The sequence below is a fragment of the Argiope bruennichi genome, chromosome X2 (genome assembly GCF_947563725.1).
Source record: "Argiope bruennichi chromosome X2, qqArgBrue1.1, whole genome shotgun sequence".
Taxonomy (NCBI): Eukaryota; Metazoa; Arthropoda; class Arachnida; order Araneae; family Araneidae; genus Argiope; species Argiope bruennichi.
The window spans coordinates 104,393,992-104,414,163 of NC_079163.1; the positions used below are offsets into that span (position 1 = coordinate 104,393,992).

The 20,172-nt window shown below is 30.1% G+C and overlaps 1 protein-coding gene across 3 annotated transcripts in view; it reads right to left on the minus strand.

The window, feature by feature from the left end:
- The window catches only part of LOC129960471 (leucine-rich repeat-containing G-protein coupled receptor 5-like), a 220,468-nt gene that overhangs the window by 8,693 nt on the left and 191,603 nt on the right, over positions 1 to 20,172 (minus strand). For all 3 annotated transcript variants that reach the window (XM_056073930.1, XM_056073928.1, XM_056073929.1), the window contains exons 14-17: positions 17,156 to 17,460; positions 8,281 to 8,451; positions 7,156 to 7,394; positions 3,801 to 4,322 (exon numbers count right to left, since the gene is read on the minus strand). In XM_056073930.1, the coding sequence (XP_055929905.1) occupies positions 3,801 to 4,322; positions 7,156 to 7,394; positions 8,281 to 8,451; positions 17,156 to 17,460 (1,237 nt within the window). The remainder of the gene's footprint in view (positions 1 to 3,800; positions 4,323 to 7,155; positions 7,395 to 8,280; positions 8,452 to 17,155; positions 17,461 to 20,172) is intronic.

Sequence of the window (20,172 nt, forward strand, 5' to 3'; positions counted from 1 at the left end):
TTAGAATAAAACTTTTAAGCTGATGGAAAATGAATCTCGTTGTCGAAAACCGCAAGGCAATTATTCAAGGTAGAGCGTCGACAGTTTTATTACTTCAGAGTGCGGGGGGTAACTGCCCCTCAGCTAGGAAGAGTCCATGTCTTTCAGAGACACGTTGAGAAAGTCTGGATGTTAAAGGGAGTGCCACTTGAAAAGTGCTTGGATGTTAAAGACAATAAAGACTATCAACTGAGTATTGATTAATGGATTCGTTCTCAAAGTTAATATTGTTTAGTCCTAAATTTGTTGGTACGGTTTTCTTTTTAATGCCATTTATTTTCGTAAATATATTCAGTGGAAATACGATAAATTTCATTTGATGTTAGATATATTTACATTGGTTCATGAAATGCAAGTAGAAGGGTACCAATTATTTTTTTCTCGTCAATTTGATAGAATCCCAAAAGGTATATCCAACAAAATTAATTGATTTTGATTGAATGTTAAAATTTATTTAATGGAGAAAACTTTTTTGTATAGAATGATACCTATTATTATATTTTCATTAATTCAACCGATTTCCAAAAAGATGCATCGATAATAATATAATGGAACAATAACACGAAAATTTGTTGAAAAAAAAATATACTTAAAAATGCATTAATAATACAGTCAATCCTGGAGATTAAATTCTGACCCTCGTAAAATATAAATTAGGGATGTGATAAATTAGGGGCATTCATAGAAGATAATTCTACAAAAATGTGATACTCATTTTATTTGCTGTAGTGGAAATTATTACTATTTAATATCAGTCATTCCCTTTCTATTAGTTACAAGCTTTTCTGTCTTTGGTTTTTCATTTTATGAGGAAATTACTAATGTACAAATAAAAATGGTACATACGATTCATAAAATTTGCTATGCTGTTTTTGCCAGAGTAGTAGCCTTAAAGATGAAAATTCTTGACTCCAAATAATATTCGATTTTGCATAAATATCACGTTTATTACAAATAAGATTGCTGTTATATCATTAATATTCATCCATAACTTTTCTGAACATAAAGTTCCGAGAGTAACATGTTATTTTGTCACCTATCTAAATAGTACAAATTAATCACATTCCATCATATTTGCTTTTTTATCCGAACTGAAATAAATTTCCTATTCTTTGTGGAGAGCGATTAGGCCAGAACTATGCGGACATTTTCTGGACTGTGAATGATGAGTTTATTGTTCCACCTTTTCAATGTATTTTAAATAATCACACCCATGGTTAGGAATATGAGAGTTGCTGTTTGATATAAAATCACTCCTCATTTATTTTTGGTAACATTAAATCCGAATATGTGCCTCTTATTTTCTGTATCGACATGCCTTTAAATTACAGTCATCTTTAAAAGATAGTTTATTAAAAAATAAGCAAATCTTTGATTAATACGAATTGCATTTAAATGTATTTGATTTTTGCTTTTTCTTTGATTTTTAAAAATACTTTTTCCGTATTAGTTAAACTGATAACAAAATAATATATATACTGCATTCCACTTGAGTATTATTTACTTTCCTGGTCTGTTTATCTTTTTTATATTGATAAGGTGGATGCCTCAAATGTTGCAAAATATTAATCCTGCTGTTAATAATGATAAAAAGACCCAAAGACTACTTCATTAAATACTTTATGTGCTTTACTTTTTGATGTACAACATCACTGCTCGAGTTAAAACATGCTACAGTGAAATAGTGAATGTGGTTCAAAGGAATTGAGAATGTCCATGCTCAAATTTTAGAGGAGGCCACGAAGACAAAATACTAGAGCATTTATTTCAATTTTTTTTAAAGACAAATGTGATAAGATGAGCGTGGAAGGGAGAGAATAGAACACTTATCCTGGTTGCTATTTACCCAAAGAATATTAAAAAAATGCGCAATTTAATTTTCTTGTTCTATGCCATACTTATCTTACGAAGAGATCTCAAAGTTTTCTTAACATCATATTTTTAACAAAAAATATGCTTCAAACTTATCTTATTAATTTAATATACTTAATTATACACGTTTAATATGTTTACTACTCGGCCAATTTATTTGTAACTATGCCAGCAGAACGTAAAAGTCGCAAATATCTTTCCATGGAAATTCAAAAAAATATTTCTTTAATACCTTTTCAGTTGTGAGCATTAATAAAAATTAAATCATGAGAGTTATCTATGTTGAGACTATTAGGATGACTCGAAGAGAGTATATTTTACCAGTGGTTAATATTAGATACTAGATAATCGGTATCACTTAACTACTTTAAGATTCACATATAGTGACTGTCTGATGCTATCTATGTCAAAAAACAAATCCATTTAAACTTAGATACATTGAAAAAATATTAAACTCCAAACACTGAGCATATCAAAATTACATGAATGCCTAATTTTACTATGAATGAAAATAGTCATTTGACAGGGAGTGGTAGATTTCACGTTCAGAAGATTTGAATGAACTTTAAGTCATTGCAAGCTTTCACCTGACAACAAATCCTTCCCTGAAAATAATATTTTGTAAAATATGGTACATTTTTTTCAGTGATAATAATATAAAAATAATTAATAAATATCAAAATTTAATTAATAAGTATCGTCAAATAATTATTAAATAATATGATATGCTTCAAAAGCTCTTCAATCAGGAATTATATTAGTAAAGCAAAAAAATTTTGTATGCTTAATACTTAAAATCATCATTTATTATACTATATATTGCATCATAAATTTATGTAAAATTTAACATTCAGCTATGAATAATAGTTAAATGTATTTCAATTGATTCAGTTTCAAGTAATTTATTTTTATTTATAAAGCTGAAAATTGCATTCGTCTACAAAGCAAAAACTCTATCGCAATAAATAAAGTTTTTAAATTTCAAAGGTAACTTTTAATTAGAATTATTATTATTAAGACTATTTTACTATGACATAAAAACTAATCAAAAAATCTTTATTAAGATTTATATTGTATCAACAAGTCGCTTCTTTCTGAAATTATTTTGGTTACATAAAGAACATCAATTTTATAGAGGTATAAGTTCCTTTCCTGTGAAGCGCTTTCACATTTTATTTAACATGCAATCATTTCTTTCTAAATACAACTAACCGATATTCTTGATTTATTAATTAAAGCAGTAGAAGCATGCTTGACTCAAAAACTTTCACGTCAGTTTTTGAATGAGATAATTTTTGTAGAATTTTCTAGGGGAAAAAATCTAAAATCTTTTTCTATCATCAAAAATCTCCTGGGTCAAGTAATAATGGCAACTTCTTCAATTTATTTCTTAAAATTCGTTTTATCGTTTAACGGAGAAAAGGGTTCAATCGTTCTTCGTTTTTTCTTTTCCTTTTATGAATTGCAAAATTCGCCGGTGGACAATACTTTGAGATATTTCTCCTTATTTAGACAAAGTAGAAATTTCCTGCATAGATTCTGTGGGATTTAAATGAAAATTAAAATGATGTTGAAAATGCTCAGTTTTGTCCACTTGTCATTCCATTTTCATAATTTGAAAATGCACATAAACGAATAAAATTTAAAAAAACAGAACAATTATGTTGTAGAGCATGAAATTCTCCTTGAAATGAGTTTGATTTCTACTTGCATTTTTAGATTTGAAATAATAAAAACGCATGAATTATTTCTCAACCCAATAAAGCCATTTTTGAGTTTTTGTCTAAAAAATATATTAAAGATTAATGCCATTTACTAGAAAACACATTTATTGATCTACGTTTCTATGGAAGATTTTACCTGATAACTGTAAACAGAAAAATGCTTACCTCTAGTGATATGAGCTGTAAACCACAAACAGCCGTAAGGGAAAAGAAAGCGATTGGAGCCCAGCATAAAAAATCTGTAAAGACTAGCAGTGCCATTCTTCTAGCGATTCTTGAGTCGTTGGAATTCCATGCCTGAGATCCTCTGATTGCGCAATACATTTTTAAGTAGCAGCCCATGAGTATCAAAAATGCCACACCATTGATAAGAATGAGGAATACCACATAAGAAAGTGACCAGACATCTTCTGTTTCGAAGGGAAGACAAATGGCAAACTTCTTGTAATCACTTACACCGATCAAAGGTAAAGCAGCCATGGCACACGCAAAAGTCCAGCCTATAAGCATGATATAACCAGCATGACGTAGAGAAAGCCTTTTGTTTAAATGCATAGCATGGGTTATGGCATAATTTCTTTCCAGTGTGATAACAGAAAGTGTGAAGACAGACAGTTCACTGCTTAAGACTCCAAAGAATCCAGCAACTTGACAACCAGCAGATGTCTGCCACTTAATAGCTGAAACCTGTGAAAGTAAAATGGAAATATTTTTAATTAAGAATTTTATTAGACATAGGATAAGAATAACGCCTAATTTCGAATACTGAGCATGAATTTGGAAAAACAGTTGAAAATGTTTACTTCACAAGTAGATTTGTTGATCTTTTAAAAGATGTGAATATAAATTTGATACTTGTAATCACTTTCAAATTGCACGAATTGCATATGTTTTGATTCTGAAATTTTTTCCAACAGATTCTACTTTTATACGAAAGAAAGAAACATTCAAGCTATGTTTCTATTCTGCTTCTTTTTAAAATGTCCTTTTGGATATTTAAGAAGATTTATAATAAAATAATAGATATTTATTGTTATTTAGGTAGGTCTATTTCAAGAAAATATGCACCATCAATTGCTTGAAGAATAAAAGTTCCTGGATGATTGCGATTCTACAATTTTTTTTATATTTAATTAGTTGGTAATTCGACCTCGGATTAATATAAATGTAGATAATAGATTATTAATAGTAATTGAATAGTTTTGATTTGAATAAAGAAAAGAAAATATATTACTAAATCATTAAGAAAAACTTTCATTTTTCTCACTTAATTATTTTTAAAAACGTTAACATGTATCTGGAATTCATGTAAGAACTTAATTTACTTTGCACATCGTTAGTTTAGCAACTCGAAGTAAATATGTCAAATCTGTGGTTTTTATCAGTAAAGGCTCATTTTTAACTTATGCGTAGAGTATTAAATTTCTTAAAAGAATTTATTTTAAAGATAAAAGGTAAAATCAGTCTTTAACTGTTTTTGAAGTGCCATCCCCAGTTATCCTTTGCTTGGAAACAAGCCTCTACACAAAGATAGTGGTACCTGAATATTAGTGCTTAGCAGTAATGCCATGACATTTTATTGTTTACATGCGTGTAACATTACATGTGTATTACAACTATCAAATTATTATCCATTTATCAAATGGCGTGTTTTTAAAGTGCAAGTTCTTGACCAGTTTTAAAATTAAGTATAATAAGACAGACATTTTAAATTTGCGAAGCGCAAAAGTATTTAATTTAAACAACCAGCAAAATCATTGTTAAAAGCAAAGAAAAAAAATTTAACTCAATCAAGGGATTTGATTGCGGATGGCTTCATTATCGTATGTCCTGCTGAAAGAGGATATTGCATCTGAAATCAGGCCATTATCAGAAAAAAAGTTTTTATTTGAAATGTTTTTACACTCCAAAATGACGAATGAAATGTTTTTATGCAGTTTTGTCTGCCATTGTAGCAACATTATTTTTGTTACCGACTTTTTAAACGTAATATTTAGAGCTGATTATTTTGAAAGTCTCATATATTCTAAATGTTTAATTTTATAAAAAGAAATTATAAATCTAAAAGGAATTATATTAAGAATATAAATATAAAAGAGTTATATAAAAGAAATTATTTATATTCCTTAAAAATTTCTTATATTTCATGCAAACATGGATGCGAATGAGTTAATCTATGTATTATGAGCTCCAAATATATATAATGTGCATGGGGCAATAAATCCATAAGATAATTTGTAATTTAAATCTAAAGCTTTTGACAGAATAAATATATTTAGATTCCTATTTAAATTTGCTTCTGTGAATTTTGTGATAACGGAAACCAAATAGAAATTTATCATGACTGTTATTATGTGATTATTTAATTCATAAATATTTTATCATTGTGCAGAAAAATTGGTTAAATTTGATTTACTGCATATATATGAATACTTGTTTTAAGGCAAGTAAAAATATTGTTGACCAAGATTCAACAGCCGGAGGGGGCGGGGGTTGAATTTAGTTTTGATATTAAATAAAAATTTTTACCGCTTAATTGGGAAAAAATGTTAGCTTTATTATAAGTTCAATAAAATATCGAAACCCCAAAAAATGTTTGCATGGAATAATTTCTGCATACTCCTTTCTGTTTTGATTTCTTATTGCTCTGAGATAAATTTAAATGGAAGAAATGATAAAAGTTGTTACAGAGTTCCTCTCAAACTAATTCACGGATTCTTTTGGATATCATGTAATGATGTTTATAGTAAATATCATATCTCTACATGAAAAAATCTATACAATTTATAATAAATACTTTATTATTATATAGATAAAATGCAGAGAAGCCATGTACTGAAGACCAAAAAAGAATAAATGGCTGAAAAGCAGTTTGCAATATTTAACTCATAAATATAGAGTTAATTTTGCTTGCAAAGGAGGAGAAGGATTTATTCAATTTACTGAAAACAATCAGATTACTATTAAATAAAAAAAAATAAAAATCCAAAAAAATCATCTATTAAAATACGAAACTGAATATTTTTTACAATCTATATATTTTTTCTAAGTTAGGAAATGCTTTTTGAAGTGTTCTTTCATGCGTGTGGTGGGAAAGAAAAATTATAAAAATATGAGGAGATTTATCTTTTAAAGATAAATGATCGGGTTTTTATTTACCCACTGATTAAAAATAAGAAATGAGTATTTAACTTTTAACTTGTTGATGCTTTAGTTTCAGTATTGATCTTAAAATTTTTAATCATAATAATAAAATCTGAGTAAACTGTACAAAAATTGAAATTAGGTTTAATATTTAGTGAGTAACAGATAATCATATAAATTATTTATTTCACTTACTACATATGTACTCAATTGCACAAATCTATGGATTAAAAAAATGTAGAAATGTAATGTTTTTATGCATAAAAAGTCATATGAACAATATTTATGAATATGGTATTACATTATGAGCTCAACTGCAAATATATATAAAAAAAGAAAACAACTCAAAATTATGTAAATATAAAGATGTTCATACTTTAAATTCCCCTAAAGTAGATGCATCCACCACAGCCAGCATTCCAAGATAAATACCCATAAAGAAATCTGCACCTGCTAAATTGCAAACAAGAAACCGAGGAACATCCATTTTGCTTCTGCCAATGATTAAAACTATGACAACTATTCCATTCCCAAGCAAAGCCAGCAGAAATACAACCCAAACACCGCATCGAAGGCTCCACCACCCAAAAAGATCTTCACACGGCATGAAGGGACCTAAAACGTAACAGAACAAAAAAATTAAAGAGAAAGAATTCTCAGTAAATTTACTTTTAGAAAAAATTTATTCCATTATAACGATTAATATTCTTGTAGTTAGAAGTGCAACCATGATTGTAAATGGAAAAGTATCATGCACAACAGTTCCGTTTATCACGAAAATTGGCAGACTCATTTGTATGTTACCAGATTTTGGTCCATGTCTGTTCTCATAGAAAGTAGTATTACTCCATTAACAATTAGAAATTCTTACGGTATTTCATACATTAATTATTTAAAAAATATTACAATTATTTAAAAAAAGTAATAATCGCACTACTAATATATGTACTTTAAAAAAAAATCGTATCACATCTTTGTCTGTGAAGACTTCCAAAATTTAGGAATATATGTGCTAGTTCAAGTGATTCATAGACCAGTTCAGAGGAAACAGTTAAAGGAAATGTATCGCATTTAACAAGGGAAGCAGGTTAAAAGTATGCATTGCCAGTATAAATCTGTTAGGTTTGGAGGAATTTGATATATACAAGAAATGCCATTTCGCCCATTTAAAGAAGTGAAAAAAGCCAAGAGTAAAAGTTTGGAATAAGATAAATTACAAGAAGAGAGCAGATATATTTTTATCATTAATATTATTATATAATATAAAAAGAATAGATATATAAAATTAGATATAGGTAATAAATGAATGATTTTAACCTACAGAATTCTGTTTAGATACGGAATAGAAGCAGAAGTTGGGTTATCAGATAAGATCAGATTATAAAAGAAAGAAATAGTGGACTTAAAACAAAGATTCATCATCATTAGTCAAAGTGTGTGGTTGCGTTACTTGCAAAAAACAAAGTAAAAAAGACCAGTAATAAAAATGAGAATTTTTAACCTGGTTCAGGCAGACACTGGAGCGCAAACCTCGCTAATGGATTTTCCAACGCTTTATAATCTTCAAAATATTCTTCTGCATACTGGGCTAGATTATCTGGAATGGTGTAATCTCTTCCAAAGGCTTTCCACAGCTTGTTTGCAAACTCTTCAAATTTTCTTGAAAAATTTCCTGAAATATATTGGTAAACATCAACATAAAAGAATATGAACATTTGAAGTTGATTGAGTTTTCAAAATTTACAGTTTACTGAATTAAAGACTATGCTTGTTGAATGCAATAAGCTGGGCATGAAATTAGTTTAATGCATAGATGCATCTTGTAGAGTGTATCCGGTCACAGAAATAAAGTACTTTTCCATTTGATATGTCAGCGTGTAATTTTACAAGTAGTAATGAGGTGAATACGTTTAATTAAAACCATAATTTAGAATGGGCGACTAGGAATGGAAAAAATAATTAAGACGAGGCCCCATTTTTCTTTATAGCCCTGGAGTATTCAAGATCTTTAATTACGGGGATGATTTCAAGCGACGAAAACAGGACAAAAGAACAAAATGTAAAATAATTAACGACTGTGTCATTCCCGATGTGTATCAATTAACGGTGTTGTTTGTAGTTGGAAAATTATTCACAAACTCATTCTCGTGGACTGTAAATTTAAATTCAGTTTATTTTATGCTCACACTTCTTAAGATAAAAAACATGACTCTCACATCATGCTGCTCACACGTTACACTAGAAGTTGTAGGTGGCGCTGCTGCAACAGCGCTTGCCATTGGTTGCGGAACATTTTGTCACACGTAGCAATGTTTGCATTCAACCAATAAATCATATAGTTACTTCAAATGTAAATAGAAAATTAACACAATACAATAACCTTAAATAACTCACAAAGAAACACTAATATAAGATAACTACTAGAAGAACACTAGATGACACATTATTAGGTAAAATATAGACTTGTGAAATGGGTCGTTTGTAAACTCCAGTTTGAGTTTTCACTTTAATTACTCTGACCCGTTTGTCTTCACCAAAATAAAGCTCAATTATTCTTCCCAATGCCGATTTTTGCGGCTGTAGGTTTACATCCTTAAGAAGCACTAACTCATTGACTTTCACATTATCTTTTTCTACCATCCACTTGGACCTCTGTTGCAAATTATTTAAATACTGTATATGCCATTTTTTCCAAAAAATGTGTATTATTTTTGTCAGTTTTTTCCAATTCGACAAACGGTTGTCTTTAACCTCAGTTAAATTTGGCTCTATAACAGCATTTAATGGTCTGCCAATTAAGAAATGGGCAGGGGTTAACACATCATAAACATCAGAATCGGATAACAGAGGCACAAGTGGTCTTGAATTTAGAATTCCCTCTATCTGTGTAGCGATTATTAGGAATTCTTCATAGCTCAATCTGTATTGCCTAAAACTCTTTTGAAATTATATTTAAAAGCTTTTACTCCGCTTTCCCAGAGGCCGCCAAAATTACGCGCACTCGGTGGCAGAAAGTTCCAATTGATTCCCTCAGATGACATATAACTAGAAAGGCCATTGGTAATTTGAGAGCATGTATCACCTTTTTCACTAACTTGGCTAGAAGCACTGAAGCACAAAGCTCCAATCTTGGGATGGTAACTCTTTTTAATGGAGACACTCTCGACTTATTGGCAATCAATTTGATTGATGCGTGACCATCTTTAATACAATTACAGTAGATAACTGCAACATAAGCGTCTTCTGATGCGTCAGCAAACCCATGGATTTCTATCATGTGAGCTCCCTCAGTAAGTATACATCTTTGAAATTCAATGCTACTAACACTCTGTAATGATTCGACGAACTTTGACCACTCTTTAGTTAGTTTCTCAGGCAGTACCTCATGCCAGTCCAGCTTCAAAGACTATAATTGTTGTAAAAATATTTTTGCCTTTGTCACTACAGGTCCTAGTAATCCAAGAGGATCGAAAAGTCTTGCTATAGTGGATAAAACGCAACGTTTTGTCATTCGACAGTCTTTCCCTTGAGATGCCTTGAAATCGACTTTAAAGTAAAGGCTTTTTGGTACTCCAAGAAATACCTGAATCTTGGGTTTCCTCGGAGTATGTAAAATTATAGATTTCTTCTCTACTTGACACTAACTCATCACAATTACTATGCCATTTATGCAGTTGCATGCCAGACTTTTCCAAAATATCAATTAACTGCCTTTGAATTTCTTTGGAGGTAACTAAATTATCAGAACCGGTTAACACGTCATCCATATAAAAGTCTCTCTCTAACACTGGGAAAGCTAATGGATAGTTCTCGCGCTCATCTCTAGATGAAAACGAGAACTGAAGTAGAACTCTTGTTGCGAAATAAGGTGCACTTATTGTTCCAAAAGTAACAGTTTTGAGCTCATAGGTTTTAACTGGTTCATTCACTCCCTCTTTCCAAAGAATTCTCATAAGTTTTGTTTGGCTCGGATCAATTAAAATCATCCTATACATCTGTTTAATGTCAGCCACGAATGCATAAATATGATTACGAAATCTTGTTATTATATTAAACAAGTCTTCCTGAATAACCCCACCGTTGTACTGTAAGGAGTTAAGAGAATTCCCTAATGTTGTTTGTGAGTAGGCATTGAAAACCTCAATAATCTTTGTGGTACTTTTATCAGGACTCCAGACTCCTAAATGTGGTATATAATGTGTGCCTTTTTCTTCCTCACACTCCGAAATCTCTGTCATGTGACCCAAATTTTCGTACTCGCGTAAAAATTCCTTATATAATTCTAAATACTCAGGTTCCTTTAAAAACCGATTCCACATTGAATTTAATTTTTTAAGGGCAATATCTCTAGATTTCCCTAAACACATTGGGTCATCTTTTAACGGCATTTTTACAACGTACCTTCCCGTACTATCTCTTTTAACGTTTTTCTTAAAGAGCTCTTCGCAAATTATTGCTTCTTCATTTTTGGGTACCTCAATCTGCACATTTTCTAATTCCCAGAATTTCTGTACAGTTTCATTTAAAGTAGCATTTTTCTTAATGAAGCCGCAATGCACCCTTCTCTGAGTTTCAACCGGAATACTTCCACTAGCTACGTACCCAAAAACAGTATTTTGTAAAATTAGATTATTATTAGACGGACAAATCTGACCTGGCCGCAACAATTCATAAAAAATTTCAGGACTTAAAAGCAAATCTACATGACCTGGCACATTAAAGTTCTCATCTGTGAGTTTTATATATTTTAACTGTGGCATATTAATCTTTAACATTTTTGGCGGCATGAAATCCGTAATTTTAGATACAATAAAAAAATCCAACTCTTTTACAAAGCTTCCCTCAAAGTTAGAAATCGCAGCATTAACAACATATTTAATTTTTGTGCATGTATCTCCAATACCACAAACTGTTAAATTAGTTTTCTTTCTTTTTAAATTAAGACTATTCGCACAGTCTGAAGTCATATAATTATTCATTGCTCCTTGATCTAAAATCGCGCACACCGGATAAGTATTTCCTCTATCATCTCTTAGCAAGCAATTCACAGTACTCAGCAAAACAGTTTTTGATTGATTTATTACTCTCGTAGAGAGTACCGAATTATTGTTTTGATAAGTGATAACTGGTTGAAGCATCGGAGCATTTGGTGAAAGCTCAGACTTTCGATGGGGGGAAGGAACTGCAGATTCTTGAAGGAGGGAAGGAAATTTCTGCCCACTCGCATTGGTTTCACATTCATTACGCAATGACTCAGAACTTCTTGGAAAATGTAAAGAAAAATGATGACGCTTCATTTTTCCTTCTCGTTTACATAAAGAACATGAAAAATGGGATTTATAATTTTTCACTAAATGTTTGCCAAGGCAATTAAAGCAATAGCTATTTTTCTTAAATCTACTCTTTCAGAAACAGGCAACGCCATATAATTTTTACATTTGTATAAGGGGTGATTATTTTCAGAACACAATATACACTTTACATTTTTGCTATCAGCAAGAAATATCCTCGACACATATCTAGAATTAGAAGATTTTTTATTAGTGTTTTCCGTTAAAGAATTTCCACGCGATACGAAATAAAGGTCTGCTTCTTCTCCTAAAGTTATGGGATGAAACCAACTATCTGATTGCCTAACGCTTACACGGGACGAGGTTTTTTTACCAAGCGTTTGAAACAATTTGTCTGATACAATTAATTGTTTAAGTTTCTCAAAATCAGACACTTCTCTCAATTTTAGATAATAATCAAAATTAGTTTTCAAACGTGATGCAAACTGCACATGAGTTTCATTTGCTTGCCTAGTAGTTTTTCTGAATTGCTCTAAGCACGACTGAGGGGTTGGTTCGAACTCTCTCAATACAATTTTCTTTACTTTATCATAATCACTCAACTCATTATCACTTATGTACGAAATTACATTAGAAGCTTTCTCACCTAATAAATTCAAAAGAATTTATGCTTTATACCAGCGGTTCTTAACCTATGGGTCGCGACCCAAAATTGGGTCGCGAAGCATATTTCTTGGGTCACGCTGAGTCAAACCAAAAAAGTTAGTAATACACCAAATTTCAGACATTTTAGAAATGACGACTTGAATAAATATCAACAATCGAAAATGAATGTGATTAACAAGATCAAAAAATATCAGCTGATTAAAAAGCGAGAGCAAAAAAAGTACGTGTGATGATAATAACGGTGAGAACTAAATGGAACAAAGCTGGCGAGGGCGTACAAGAGAAGCGCTCCAAATATTTGAATGCCATTTAATTTTGATGTAAGTGATTTGCATGAGGAATTTGTTAATATTAATCAATTTCAAGAACAATTAATAGAAATACAAAGTGCTTTCTGGTTAAAATTAAAAACCGAAAAGCCAATAATTGTTAAAGAAGCCCTAAAAGTATTATTGCCCTTTGCAACAACATATATGTGTGAGGCTGGTTTTTCGGCTCTGTGTGTAATCAAAAACAATTACTGGAACAAGTTAAATCCTGAAATAGATATAAGGTGCTCCTTGACAAGCATTCAACCGAGGTTTGAAGATCTTTGAAAATGTATTCAAGCAGAAGGTTCTCATTAAAACTGTATGACTTGCATTTAAAATTTAAAAGACTTAACATATGCATTGATATTTCTTTTTTTTAGGAATAAGTTAAAATGTCAATTATTTTCAAAAAGTTATAAATATATTTTAATTTGGTAAATAAAAATTATTAAAAACACTTGATTATTAATTAAATTTTCCTTGGATCGAAAAGTACTTTTGTTTATCTTTATTATTAAAAAAATAAATAAAAAATTTGTAAGTTAAAAAAAATCATCATCGTAGGATTGAAGATTTTTTAAAAATACGATCTAAAATAAAGCAATGAAAAAATTTTGACTTTTTTTGGGTCGCGACATGAACATATTTCTCAAATTTGGGTAGCGGCTTAAAAAGGTTAAGAACCACTGCTTTATACTTATCGAGCACCTTTTTCGTTGTAAAGGCTCTTTCCAAAAACGCTAAGTCCACCCTTCTGGACGACTCGGAACTCTAATCGTTCAAGTTTGAATACTTTTTATTAGCGAATCCAGAGAATCACATTGCTCAATTTTATTTTCTGAATCGTCATCGCTGGTGTTTTTAACTGTTCGCCTGTGCGACAATTCTATTTCAGCTTTTGCTCTCTAAAATTTAATTTGTTCTAATTGTAATTCTAATTGTTTATTTTTCTCGAATGTCTCTACTTCTTTTTTCCGATCCTCAATGATCCCTTCTATGAGAGTCGAAACAAATTCAGGTTCATCTCTGAACTTCTCAGTATTCTTTATAATATTAATTAGATCTACGATCGTCATTTTATCAGTTACTACCACTCCTAACTCTGTAACAGCAAGCTGCAAATCAGTTTTTCGTGCGTTTTTAGACATTTTGAAAACGAAACTCTTAACTCAATAATAATAATAATAATAATAATAACACAAATTATTTTATGGGTGTGAATGACCACAAGCTCAAATTATCTTATGGGAATGAATGGCCACAAATCTCATGCACCTACCTCAATACTCGTTAGTAATCCAATATCATCTCACAATGATTCCAATGCTATCGGTTTAAAACGCAACATAGCACTAACCAAAACGAAATCGAAAATTCTCAAATTAAAATTATCTATAGTTGCTTTAAGGTCGCTCTCCGGTAGCACGGACAAGATGTCTGTAGTTGGAAAATTCACAATCTCATTCTCGTGGACCGTAAATTTAAACTCAGTTTTTTTATGCTCACACTTCTTACGATAAAAAACATGACGCTCACATCATGATGCTTACACATTACACTAGAAGTTGTAGGTGGCGCTGCTGCAACAGCACTTACCAATGGTTTCGGAACACGTGTTTATAAGAAAATTTCTAAGAGCATTCAGATGATGTTTTGCTTTCTTGTAACGATGAAAAAACCGAGCAAATAGACTATACTGTGGTCAATGATTTGGGGATTTACTTCTGCATCGAGCTAACAGCCCAAAGCAGGAACAAATGTAGACAAATATAGAAACGTTTTTTTTTTTTTTTAACAACCTTTTAAATATTTCTGAATCAGTGATAATTGGATCTACAAGAAGTAGGATGTCTAGCCTAATTCATAGACAAAGTGCAAAATATTTTCTGGTATTTTTTTTATGGCATGGTCCAAATATAAAGGAAGTGCTATCGACAGATTGAAAAATAATGGTTATATTTAGTCTCTAATCGTGTGGCTACTTTTATCGAACTAGATGGCACCGTCCGCTTCGTTAATGTGCTGTCTTATTCAATTAAGAACGCATAAAATAATTGAAATGTTTGGGGATTATATGTAATTGTTGTATCGGATTATTATGTCTTTGAGTGGTTTAATTTTAATTAAAAAATTAAAGAAACGACAACTGCATGATCGTATGACAGACAGGCTGACGATTTTAGATTTAAGTGAATTTTAGCAAACATTTTTTTGCAGTAAAAATACTCAGTGGTGCTTTCTTTTAAATCCTGTATTTATATATGCATATTTTCAGATGTTTCCTAGAGAGTATTGTGTATATTTTTATATTTCGAGATAACGCATCAAAGATTTTATTCAATTTTCATTTGGCTAAAATGCCTAGTCCACGTGTGTAGTATATTAAAATTCATACTTTATCCTACATTTAAACTAGGAATTTTATACAATACCTACTTAATGCAAATCTTCATCTAATCTTTCATATCAATTTTAACACTTCGGCCGAACCTGCCTTTCTTCTTCTTCACATACAGCTCTACAGCATCAATACTTTTTTCACCAACTTTGCTCTGTATAGCTCAATACTACTATCTACTTTTTTTTGTTAACATTCGTTAGGTGAAAAATTGTTCTTATTACAAAAATTCTAGACACAAAAAACACAATTTAGCCACTTTAAAAAGTCATATTTCAGAGCTGAAAGTTAGTAGATGAAAATATTTAACTAATATAATTGCTAATATTGTCTCGTTTCAAACACTTTTGTTAAATTCTCTTCTTCTTATAATGAGTTTTAGAATTTTTATAGTTCACAAGAAAACACTTTTTGAGTTACTTAGATACATATTGATCTAATATTTAAAGATAGCATTGTACTTATCTAATAAGAGAAGGCATCTTCTCTTATTTTTATTTCTATAATTTATTTGTAATTTTTTAAAATCTTGTTTTTTTATGTCATTGGCCCTTAACATTCAAGGCGTAATCTACAGGTTGAGAAACATTGAATTATGTCATTCAGCGTTTCCAGCTAGGGCATTAAGTCATAGAAGTTTAAACAGTTCACATGAAAATTCTCTTTGTTACTTATATTTATATCGATATAATATTTAAAGATAACATTTTATTTATCTAGTAAGAGAAAGCCTTTTCTTAATTTTAATTTCTATAATTTTTTAAAGTATTTTTTAATGTCATTGGCCCTTAACATTAAAGAAATAGAAAACCACAGGAGGAGAAACTTTGAATTATGTCATTCAAATCCGGAATTATACCCAAAGTCATTTAGTTATCCTTGTCCTAGTTCGTTGTCACTTAGTGTAGAAAGGGAATGGGCCGATTCCTACAGAATAGCGCGAAAGAAAGTAAAGACATGCCTTCTCATTTCTTTGTGTAGAATCTTTGTGTGGAGTGACGGATAGTCTTAAAGAGAGGCTATTAATCTCGACTGACCATTCAAAAACGTGAAAAGGGAGGAGTACTCTTCTCCAACAAGCAAACGGGAAAAAGAGAATTCAGATAAGAGTTAAATAGTAAAGAAAAGAGAAAAAAATTGTGAAAATCTTTATCGTCTTATGCTTTACTTGAAAAGTAGAAGCAGATTGGATTTAAAAGATTTGGATGAAAGATACAAGTCGTTTTCTAAGCTAGCTATTTTTATATAAAAAAAACTGCTTTTAATCTAAAGAAAATGATATTTCTCTTGGGAAAAAAAAAGCAGAATAAATTCAATCTCTCTCACATACACACAAAAAGTAAGTTAATCATGCATGTTATATGTATGTAAATGATTTTAAAAAAAAAACACTATCTCGAATGAATGGTCATCTTAAACATTTAAAATTGCATCGTTTGGTTTTTAATAAAAGGTTAATCATAATCAATTACACAAAATAACGATTATTTTTTTTCTTTTAAATAATTTATTCTTAAGAGCTTAAGAACAATCGTGTTTATATTAATGCATGTTTTGTGTAGAACACTAACATTTTGTGCAAATCTTGTATTTTTAACATCAATATCTATGAGTCATTTATAGATAAATAAAAAAATTGTTAGGATAAAGAAATTTGTAAAGTTGAAGATTGCAAAGCTCAGCTTCTTTATTATCAATTCATTTCCTTACCCGAAGAATCTGGATAAATATCAGTAATGTTCGAATTCCAAGACGACATATCCACATCTTCTTTCGACAACCAGACTATAGTTTCTTGCAGGGACGTTGAAGCTCTTGGTCCCGATGTCCTATGGTTAGCTGCAGCCAAGAATTCGCAACAATGATATGCATATGAAAGCGCCAGCGTGTTTATTCGAGGAAAAGTGGAAACTGGTGGAAATTCTTTCAATTCTCTATTGTTGAATGTTTTCAGCTGTCTCAAGTTTTGCAGGCCCTTTGTTGGAAGCTTTGGGAATTTATTAGCTCCAAGATTTCTATGGATAAAACAATAATCATTTGAAAAAATACATTTTGGCGTATTTTTGGAATTGGAAATAAAGTACTTCAGTGTTTTTAATATATGCCACAAAAAGCTGAAATTCAATAGGATCAAGGCGGATTAATATCTGAAAATTAATATTGTTTTAAGAGCAAGTCAAGCGTTTTTCACTAGTTGAATTTAAATGAAAACTGACTCCTCCAAATTAGTTTTTCATATACTGAGAATCCAAATACCTATAAAAATTAAAAATTTTTGAAGAAACTTTCTTTACCATCTATTACTATTTAAATAAATTGGGAAATAAAAGTAATTTCTAGAAATTTCTTTCATATCATTTAAAAATAATTGTAAAAAAACTAAGATTTAATGAACTTTTTTTCAATATTTATTATTTTTCTAATATTCTTCTTATTTAAGCATTGTTAACATTTTATTTCATCTTCATTTAAATCAAAACAAGAAAAAAACTTTTTAGTTAATATTCTATTTTCTCAAAAACAATAACCCCCTAATTACAGAATATGATAAGAATTTTTTTTTTTACTAAAATTAAGTGAGCATTTAAAATGGTTTTGGCATATAATAGGTAATTTGATATAAAAAATATACCAGAAGCGATTTACTTGCGTGTCCTTCACCATCTATAATATTTACAGTAAAATATAATTTTCTGTAAGCTGAAACATATATTAAACTGAAAGCAGGAAACATATGAGAGAAAGAAATTAATATAAATTTTGCTACAATATATCTGTTGTTCGTAATGATGGAAAAGATAAACTAATTTGGTGTTTGTTCTTACGGAAGGATGAAACATTATTACGAAAAAGCAAAACAATTATTTCGCTAATGTTCACATAAATTTAACGCTTGAGGATTGCCATCAGCATAATTATTATTGATGACTTAAAGGGTATAAACATTTAAATGGAGGACACAAAAGAATAAATGCCTAATGTTGCAAGTACATAAGGCAGTTCCTTGGCAGATACCAAAAGAGAGGGGGGGGGGAAGGAAGATTTCACTTTTTTTGCTAAAAACTCGCTTTTTCCCCCCTATTATGTCTATCCCCCTGAAAATGCAACATATAACCCTTTTTATGACCTGTCATTTTGTCTGATATGATATTTAAAAGATTTTTCTCATCGGTAACAATGAGGCAAATGAGTGTAACAATTAATTTTCTTTGCAGCTTTTACTAAATAAAAATAATTATTTCAAAAAGCTTTAGAATGTATCATTTATTTGATAGATTATGTGACTACTTATGTTGCACTAAATAAACATCCCTATAACATGCCTTATTTCATATCTTTTATGCATTTTAATTCTAGTTTTTTTACCTTTCGTATTATAAGACTAGAAAGTGAGTCTATGATTTTGTCTCTCAAATTGCCATTTGAGAAGCATGATGGTACAACTTAAACAAAACGAAATTAGCTTCCTTTTATTCTGTTCCTATAACTCATTTTTGTTGTAAATTTTTTACAAAATAACTTGTGTGACACAAATTTTACCAAAAGTGTATTTTTTTTTTACTAAATTACTTTAGAGAAATTAAAAAAAAATTTTTTTTTTGGTAAATATAAATTGCAAAGTGCAAATTGTCCAATTCATCGAACTAAATTCCGAGAAGTTGGCAGCTAATTTTCGATCTCAGACAGACAAGTGGATTTTCAGAAAGAGAGAAAAATCTGATATGTATAGTGTGTCGCGGAGAAATGAAAGGAGTGTAAAAGATACATTTGTGTTGTCTTTGGTTCATTTCTTTCTGACATATCATTAATAATATATTTTGAATTGTGTGTTATGAAAGAGTGAAACGCTGCCAAATCTGGAAAACTGATTCACCATCATGAATCAGTGACTGACGTGGTATCAGCAAAATAGACTGATATCACGTCCGCCAACTCGTCAGAGACAAGCTATATAATCTATATTCTTTCATTGTTAGGAGCTAAATCTTTAATATTTGACACATCTGAAATCAAGAATGAGCAAATATATTTAGGAGAGCTCTCTTTAATATTTTTTAGGCGTGTGTGGAATATAAGTTATTAAAACTAATTAAAGACGAAAAGCAGTATTTAAGATTTTTTAAATATTATTACAATGAATGAAGTCTTGTAATATTTTGCTATGAAATTTCTGTGCTTTTATTTTAGGTTGTCCATTACTTTCTTAGATGAATTATACATAATCACATTATCTTTAACATTCGTCACAATAATAAAGCACAAGTAAGACACGAATAGAGTTACTGCCTATTTAATTCTTAACTGGAAACAATTAACTCAGTAGTTACGAAATTAATGTAACTTATTTTAACTTTTCAAGTTCTATGCTATCGAGAGGATCTGAACTGATTTTATTCAGACAAAAACAGCATATTTCATAGTTATATCACACATTTGTGCAACGTGTTTCATACATTATCATGAAAAGTAGTTGTTTCTAATGAGTTGAATAACGTATGTCTTGCAAACAGTATTATTAATTTAATTATAAAGTTATGTGAAATAACTAATTTTAATGAAAAAGTTGGTGTTAATTTAAATTCTTTATGTTGGCAAATCCAGACTTGCAAATAAAAAAAAACATGATAAAGAGTGTTTTAAAAGCAATTTGCTTTGTTTTTGAAAAAATATCAACTTTTAAAACGAAATATCATCATTAAAAAATTCAATCAGTTAACCAATTAAAA